The sequence below is a fragment of the Dysidea avara genome, chromosome 12, assembly GCF_963678975.1.
Source record: "Dysidea avara chromosome 12, odDysAvar1.4, whole genome shotgun sequence".
NCBI lineage: Eukaryota > Metazoa > Porifera > Demospongiae > Dictyoceratida > Dysideidae > Dysidea > Dysidea avara.
The window spans coordinates 24831309-24840399 of record NC_089283.1 but is presented as its reverse complement, the minus strand read 5'-3'; the positions used below and the strand labels follow the sequence as shown (position 1 = coordinate 24840399).

The 9091-nt window shown below is 36.0% G+C and overlaps 2 protein-coding genes across 3 annotated transcripts in view; one reads left to right on the top strand and one right to left on the bottom strand.

Moving 5' to 3' along the window:
• Nucleotides 1-613: 613 nt before the first annotated feature.
• Nucleotides 614-4181, bottom strand: LOC136240031 (renin receptor-like). Its single transcript, XM_066030829.1, has 13 exons — nucleotides 4066-4181; nucleotides 3943-4007; nucleotides 3762-3893; nucleotides 3607-3697; nucleotides 3392-3558; nucleotides 3276-3335; nucleotides 3085-3219; nucleotides 1594-1647; nucleotides 1474-1536; nucleotides 1346-1423; nucleotides 1214-1284; nucleotides 1040-1160; nucleotides 614-981 (listed from the first exon to the last, which is right to left on the bottom strand). The coding sequence occupies exons 1-13, from the start codon at nucleotides 4097-4099 to the stop codon at nucleotides 724-726; spliced, it is 1329 nt and encodes a 442-aa protein (XP_065886901.1). The 5' UTR covers nucleotides 4100-4181; the 3' UTR covers nucleotides 614-723.
• The window catches only part of LOC136240029 (uncharacterized), a 96975-nt gene continuing 91983 nt past the window's right edge, over nucleotides 4100-9091 (top strand). Inside the window, exons 1-4 of one of the 2 annotated variants that reach the window (XM_066030827.1) lie at nucleotides 4100-4237; nucleotides 4762-4810; nucleotides 8662-8702; nucleotides 8752-8788. In XM_066030827.1, the coding sequence (XP_065886899.1) occupies nucleotides 4158-4237; nucleotides 4762-4810; nucleotides 8662-8702; nucleotides 8752-8788 (207 nt within the window). In that variant the 5' untranslated portion in view covers nucleotides 4100-4157. Of the gene's footprint in view, nucleotides 4238-4335; nucleotides 4420-4761; nucleotides 4811-8661; nucleotides 8703-8751; nucleotides 8789-9091 lie in introns of those variants that run through there. The other variant, XM_066030828.1, reaches the window with a different exon arrangement.

Here is a 9091-nt window from a genome sequence, read left to right as displayed (position 1 = left end):
ATGGTCTAATTTCTTAGGTACTGACTTGTTTTATATTTCTAATACTGTCCATCGTTATTACACATATGGATGGACATGGTACAACTTTCTATTAATTTTATTCCTAGTATAGCTCCTAGTTTTGAACATGACAATATATTATACTTTTTCTGTGCAGCTAATAGTTTATAATCCATGTTAGAGTTTACTCATAACACCAACAAAGTTAGCTATTATAAGTTGTCATAAAATTTTACCTTCTTCTTGCTCATAAGTGCACAGGGATCATAGTTTATGACATTAATTTTGGCAGACTAGGTAAGCCTATACTGATTCCTATTCAGCTAAAATGATAGCCAGCTGTAGGATAGAAGCACATTGCACTCTACCGACTAATCAAGGCTATAACTGTGTATATGCTGTGACTTAAAAAATTGTCAGTGAATTTGAAGGATCAAAGAATTGCAGTAAATAAACAGACAACCTTTGACAATTTAGTAAGAACACAGTCAAGACACACTAATAGTTTGTGCATGCTATGTGTATACAAGCAGTGTCTGGTTTTCTTTTCTACATAAACTTTAGTCATACAGTCAATTGCAAATCTGTGCATCACAAATTTGGTTTGGAGCAGTTATGAAAAAATATGTTTATTGAGAAAAAAAAATGAACACACACAAATACTTTAAATTCTAAACCACAACTCCAATGAATATAGCTAGCTATATGTAATCAAGTCAGCTGTTATTCAATTTTAGCCCTAGGTGTAGTCATCTGATAGATGATACTATCCTGGCCTGGATCCATCATCCACATTGCCCAACTGATGCCAAACGTTACAGCCAGTAGCACAATCGTGATAAAGGCTATTATACCAAACATGGCACTAAAATTTTCACTCCTGCTGTATGATTTTGATGGACAGACATCACAGCCCGGGTCAATCTGTTGTGCTCGTCCAGCTCTACGCAGCCTGTCATGGGCAACACTAGAACAGTCAATCTACAGATACATATAAAAAGGATTAATATCAGCACATAACTTGATAGTTTCTACTTACAGATTTACATGTTGTTCCCAGGCAAGCCACAAGATCAACAGCCTCTACACTCTCCACATAGTAACAAATTTCCGTAGGGTCATACACGTCAACTCCATCAGTACTTCCAACTAATGATTGTCTATACATATATAAACAATTATTAGTAAATTAGGGGCTAACCCTGAAACTTACCCTTCCCAGACCAAAGACAGTAGCTGTGTAATAATATCACCATCATATAATTCTACTAGTTGGTCACTCATCTGTACAACATACAATGTACTAGGACAGTTAACTAGATGAATCATATATATATACACTAACCATTTTGACACAGGCAACAGCTAACTCAGAAGCTAGATTAAACTGAACAGAACTGCTGCCGTATTTGGCTCTGACAGCCTTAATGGAATCACACAGTTAAAGTAAGCAAGATGATGTATAGCTTATACCTGAAGGCTGGAAACAGCCAGTACATACACATCAGGGACACCATCATTGACTTGCCCATTCAACTAAATGTAATAATAGATATGTTAATAAGCTTGCACATTTGTCATGCTACAGCTTACGTTGTCAATAACTTTCATCATTGCTGCTAGCTCTGTAAACAGCAGTAGGTCAACCTATGAGAAAAGATACAATTGGTTTACACAGCCACACAACCCAGCACACAGCTAAATCTTTTTACCCAAGACTACTGAATAATTTTAACTGCTAAATGGTTTGCTATAGTCCTCAGTTGCAAATTGATATAGAAACCAGCAAATGTATATTTTTATAATGCAAAGTAAGCACTTTAGTATTTTGTGGTTAATATGTGGTAACCCCCAGCAGGGTACAGTCATAACCAAACACTTGGTGGCAAATGGCCTAGGCCATTAGGAGCCAAACTGATTCTTCAGTTAGCACCACTTGTTTTCTTTATGTGGCCACATGCGATATATAATCACCATAATAATCAAGTTATACAATTGTTATATATAAAAGTCCATCTAGAAAATTTACAAATGGTAAAAGGACGCAATAGATACACCAGAATTTCAGGTACAACACATAAAATCAACAAAGACTAGTGACACATCTTGTCTAGCATAATTGTTGTTGACAGGCTACAGCTACTGAATGTATTGCTAAAAAGCAAAAATTGGATCAACTAGTCCATGCACATTGTTTAATTGGCTGCTGGAAACTCAAGTCATATGAGCACATCTGCAATATAGTCTAATTGATATCCAGGCTAGTTATAAGGTTGCAATGTCATTACATAAAGTCATTGACAACCTTGCCACATGATCTATAAAACTCTACTACACCGGCTGTACATATGTACTGTAGAAGAATTTCTTTGTACCAGTAGTTATAGTTAAAAGAGGGTCTGTGCTGCTGCATTTTTATGTACCTGAATATTGTACCAGCAACATCAGGCAAATAACAAATATACAGGTACATTTAGTTTTAGAAATGCCACACATGCACTTCTCACTACTATACCTATGCATTTTCTCTATTAAGTAAGCACGTAATATTCATGGTAGATTCCACCGCAGTATGAAATTTTAATACATTCATACCACCATGTTAATATCATGCATGGCTTGTTGCACGCATGAAAACATTTACATATCATTTCATGTACTTTTACCATGAAAATAGTATGAAACATGACTGACGGACATTTCATACTATTTTTATGGTAAAAGCTATGAAATGATGTTATGAAAATGTCTTCAGATACAACAAGCCTTGCTGACATTTGCATGAAAATTTTCAGTGGTATGAATCCGTTAAGAATTCATATTACGGTGGTACGAATTTCCCATGAATTGCATGAAATTTTAAATGGAGAAAATGCCTATAGTATAATGTCTATAAACCGCATACATTTTCAACTGTCAGCTATTACTGTGCAGTAGTAGTACCTATACTCAAATCACAGTTGTTTTATATAGCTAACAGTAATTGTATATGAAAATGGATGTGCACTGGATGGATCAGTTATACTTTATTTCGCATGAAAATTTATATGCACATTTCAGCACTTATTAGTGTAATACACATACCTGATTTGTAAGATCAAAAGAAGCCATTTTATCACCTGTACCAATAGTGGCTTTGCCAGTTTTCACATCCATAGTGACAGGAGCAGGAAATTTAACGTGACTTAGCAGAGTAAAATCTTCTTGCAGGTTAGCCAACTGCAATATATACACATTAGCATTGCTTATAAAGTACAACTCAAAAAAGTCATTACCTCATTAAAGAACGTGTCTGCCTCAATTGCAGATTGAGCGGCACTAATTTCTAGAGCAGTCTGTACAGCCAATGAACATTTACTGACATGCACTCTTAGCGTACTGTGTTCCTTACTTCTTGATCTCCAGACATTGATAATGACACTCCTTTACCGTCAAATAGTCTGCTAAAATGATGTAGTATGTTGTCCCCCTGGAACATAGTCAACACATCCGAACGAAGATCACCAAGGAGATTACGCTGGTTCACAGAATACGTTTTGGAAGATTCAATCACTGGAGCTATACAGACATCACAAACCAATTTGGCTACATACTACAAATGATTACCATCTGCCAATCCATCAAGAACAAACAAGGCAGTTGCACGAGGCCTGCTGAACAAGTTTTTAACCTGAACACCTTGCCAATCTAAGGTACGCTGTAAACACCATGCGTTGTTTAACAAACAGTACAAGTACACCGTAACACAGCTAGCTAAGTACCTTGTAAATACCCATTGTTTGTAGCATAATGTCTGATACATCATAAGCAGTGAATGGATGTGAGTAGCCATCCTTATAACTACCATCGCTGGAAGGCCAGTCATGTAAAACATGAAACTGAGACTTCTTTGACTAAAATAGCGATCTCTAAAGTTCGCATTCCATTCTAAATAATACTCACCATGACCGTGTTGAAGTATCGCCAGGCATCTGGGGCAAAACTTACAGCCAAGTTTATAAGAACCACTGTGAACCAAACACATTATCCACTGTACAATTCTGCCACTAAACGAAATAAACTTACCGCATATCACAAAACGAAAACCGAAAACAGCCATGTTTATTATAGTCACGTGCTTAATTCAAAAAACGTGAGCAGTGCCACGCCAATGTAAAATGGCAAGCGGTGCTAGTCGTCCTTTGTCGTCGAAGGAAAGGCTAGGAAATCGTCGGGCTTTGCCGCCAGTAAAATACAGGTGAGGATTCTGTAACTTTATTGCGACCTGGGTAGGTGACTGTAGACATCTTTTGTCTTTCTGGGGGCGCGCCATGAGCAGTTATATATTCGAACACATATTATTGTACCGCGAAGGTAACTTAGTTGAAGATGGCGTCCCTCGTAACATTCGCTTGTAATGACTTCAATCGACTTAAGAAAGTGAGTCTACTGGTCATAAAGTAAAAGTTTCGATGGCTTAAGTCGTGGATCAGTTCAGTGAGGTTTCTACGGATGGCTAGTCAGATTCCTAAGGTTACAATGGAATTCCGTGTTCCGTTTCAGAATGTAGCCGTGTTAATAGTACGATCGTAAGAAGGGTGATTGTTCAACGTGTTCATATAAACGTGTAGTGATGCCTTACTACATGACACTAGTCAATGGTTATGGTTGATTTGTATTTAATTGTTTTATAGTCATGTTGACGTCACTATTGATTGCCAATGGTGCTGTGTAACTGGTGTGTGATAATTTGGTATGAAGTAATCTGTGTTTCTCTTGTAGAGATCATATTACTGCTAGTATAATTGAGGCTGAGTCTCCTTTTAATGAGGTTAGTTGTAGATGACTTGGTGCAGTCTATATATGTAGCTACTTAATTGTTTATAAAGTACAAATGAACTGAATGTGTTGGTTTGTTGTATACAGGTCTCATTGATACTACTAATGCAGCATGCTTTGCTGTTACCACAATTCCATCCTAAAATTAGCTATTCAGTATACTGCTGCAGGTGCAATATAAAGCCATGGCGTGGTTATTAGTAGATTCTATTTGTTTGATTACTTGATTCCTTAGATTTCTAATGCACGTAGACCGCCATATATATATAGTGGGAGTAATGATCTATGCGGTTTGCATCCATGGGGTTTGTAGTTGTCTGCATACATTTAAAAGCTATATGTACTACGAAGATTGCATGGTAGTAAGGAGAGAAGAAATTGCCTATATCTAGCTTGGCTGTAGGAGTTCCTAAATTAAGCTTTCAGGTGAAGAATGAGGCAGCTGCAAAATAGAAGGGAAAAAATGGTAGCTAGCTGTAAACAAGCTAATTAAGTCCTTTTGTTATATTATTTTTGTTAGCTCTACATGAGAACTCTGCTGGTTCATGTTTACGAGTAGGGGTGTGTGATATCAGGATTTTGATACAATGTTGATAGATAATCAGTAAAATATCGGGATATCGATTCAATTAATTAATTAAATAGGTGGGCGGATTAATTGTGTGCATGGGTGGCCGATAATTGCTAATATGCTGTAAATAGAATAGATTCACTAAAACCATTACATAGCACTACTAACAAGCCTAGGAAGCTGGTAAATAAGCTTTCAAACTGGCTAAATTGCACAGAACTGACCTTCATTTCTAGCGCGATTGTGCAATCACAGACCAAAATACTGTAACTTTATCAAAAATTGCTCGATATATCAATCAATCGATAAAATATCCAAATCAGCATTTGCAATATCGAATTTGATACGACAAAAATATAGAACAACTATCACGATATCGATAATATTTCGATATATCGCACATCTCTATTTACGAGTTGTAGGCAGCTCTTTATTAGCTGTTTGCTGTAGCTAGTTAGTAAATTAAACTGTGGACTGAATGATACATCCATGTGATATTTCTCATTTATTACTGCTACAGTTTTAATTACTTTGTAGCACCTGCTATGTTACCTATTCTGTAATTAAAATCAATTTATACCACATGCCATTTAGAGGTTATCATATACAGTTGATTAATTTGTAGGCTCTCGTAGTTCCTTGATCCATGAACACGGCATGTATCTTTATTGTCATTTGAGTCATCCCATGCAGTAATCAACTCTGACCTGATGTCAGTTCTGATTTTAGTATTATGTTATGCATGTGATTCATTGCCCTCAGGGGTGAGACGAACTGATATCAAAACAGGTGCTCTCATGCATGTAGAGGTTTGCTTGATAATCAAAGGATTTAGCTAAAATGAAAAACAAGTTCACCTATTGAAAGGACCATGCACCTGCTACATTGATATAATGAAACTATCCAAATCAAAACTGTCAAGAATAAATTAAGGCTATAGAGTATATGTAGCTTAAAGTATTCTATGGAAACTTATTGGCATGGTCACAATTATAGAAATAGTTTTCCATATACAGACTACATGGTTTCTGTTTATGCATTAACTTTGTTTATTTGCTGTTCAGAATAGATCAGTATAGCACATGCAATTGCGGTATATTTGCAGCATGCAGTTTCATTGTGCACCAGACCCTATGAATTATATATAGCAACTGCATGTCAGAAGCATATATAGGCTAATATGACTTTGGATTGCTATAATTTACTTGTGGAAATACTTTTAGATATGTATAGGAGAAATGGTATTGAAAATAAGCTAGACTCTTTTGTAGAATACCTGCATTGGGATTTAAGTATATACCCGGTAGCAAGGTTAAACTTTTCATAAATCTCGTCGAGAAGTGATTTACTTAATGCAGTAAATTGATACTTATCTCTGGCAGTAATTATCAACTGTCTTGGTAGCTATTATGGTACTGTAATGGGTTCTGTTTTCACTGCAAGCCTTATAATGGCTGCTTATGCATGCAAGTACACTAAAGTCAGGATCAATGCATGCCATGCACTGTAATATCCATAATGTGACAAAACCTCTGATGAATATCCTTCAGTGTTAACATTAGGCCACTCGAAATAAATTCTCTGTTTCCTGTCCTGGACTCAGGCATACTTGCATGTGGGCAGGTGGGTGGTCAATTCTCGTTATTCCATTATAAGATTGGCAGTTTTTCAAGCCATTATTTGTCTGGCACAGCTATACAAGGCTGTGTAAAAGCATGCTTAAGCTTGTACCTTCCTTTATAAGTTGCAAAATAACACAAATGTGAATTTGTGCTGACTTGATAGCATTGCTGACACATGAGCTGACACTTTTACAAGTGAGCCTGTACAGAATTTAAGGATAACCACAAGAATACGGAATAATGGAATATTTAGAGCTGGCAGTATCCAGATGCGGGTGGTGGATGGGAAACTGAGAATTTATTTGGAGTTGCCTTACTTGGTGAACGGCACTACTTTTTTGTATTAACTTGACTGGTAATTGGAATAAGAAATATAGTGCCATTTTCCAAGTAGTTTTTACAGAATTTTGAATTGCACCCTTTGGTGTACATTATGGATGCTGAGACAAATGCAGAGTTCAAAATATGAGATGAAAATTAAAAGTACCATGTCATTTACTGAGCACTGCTGTAGAATGTACAGTAAAATGCATGTGGCTTTCCAAAGTCAATTTGTATGGCAGTTTGGCTAAATTGTATAGAGAATGGCCAATGGCCACCCGTTATTTTGAGCTCAGCAAGTGCATGCATGGCCCTACAAGATCCTGCCAGACCTCATAGAAATAGCTACTGCTAATAATTATCAACAGGTGAAGCATTCTGCTAGGTTCGTATTAATCATTTAAATGATAAAATATAGCTACTCAAAAGTTAATGAAAGAAACATTAGACAGTGAATAGAAGTAACGTAGCTAGTTGCTAATCTTTGTAAATGACTAATTACTAGTTCATAATAATGTGTGCGTGGTTGTTGGCCATTTTCAATTAATAAAAATGTGCTATTGGGAATGTCGATTGAAGTGGTGATCAAAATTAAAATATATAAACTACTGAATTGTATACCCTTAATTCTTAGAAATTATACTTTACCGGTTGACTGAAAAACCTTCTTCAGTGATAGGTCTTACTCCTGGTCTATGCAATACACTATACAAATGCAAAAACAGCGGTCAACTGAATTTGTCATCATACTATATATGTGTTCTGATTAAGAATCCAACCATAGCTAGAGGTAGAACTTGACTGATTACATTGTGAAACAAGTAAAAAATATGCATATAGTTTTTATTGCAGTTTTATTACATACACCTGAACTCGTAATCTGACAATGTAAGACTCCACCCCTGCATGCCTTTTCTCTTTGTCACCATGCAAACTTGTACATTTCTCAAATCACCAGATTCTGATGACCCCAATAGCATCTCTGTGCACAGAAGTATGTAGTACAGTTATGGCGCCATGTTCAAAAGACCATGCATGCACATTATTGTAATTTTGATGTACAGTTAAATTAATAAATGTTTTGATATAAATTTACTTGGGTGGCCATATTATCAGTTAACGACTAAACCCAATTAGTTTTGTATCATCTTAAACTCTCTGTGTTGTTGTCACACAAAAAAGCATATCATGATGGTACATAGGTTTCCTTACTTGTGTTTAGTGTTTAGGTAGCCCTGTTTACTGTAAGGTGACCACTTTCTACATTACATTTGTAAAAATTTCAGATGAACTCTATGACTGTGTGTACATGTATTTGTTTCATAACAGAAGTCCAGTAGAAGCATGTTGATATCAGGAGGCAATGGAAGGTAGCATAATAGTTGTATCATTATGTGTGATCTTATGCATGTGCTGTAGATGCAGTAGGACAAAATTTGATCGATCAAAATCGGCGGTGAGTCAGTTTTTTTCATTTGAACATAGATGTAGCTAGTATCAAATAGCATGTAGGTGTAGCTGTACATTTGTTCAAGATATAAAGTGGGATCACTCGTTATGATTTATAAGTATCACTGACATTGCAAAGCATTATATATTTACATCTAATTTATAATATATAATGTTAATGATTATGTATTATACGAAGGTGGTGTAATGGTGATCTATATGCATATATTAGTGCATTAACAAATGATCTGGTCTTGTGTAGCCAGACAGCCTTTTTCACACTGGGGCTTATCGATTGAAGATTATAAGT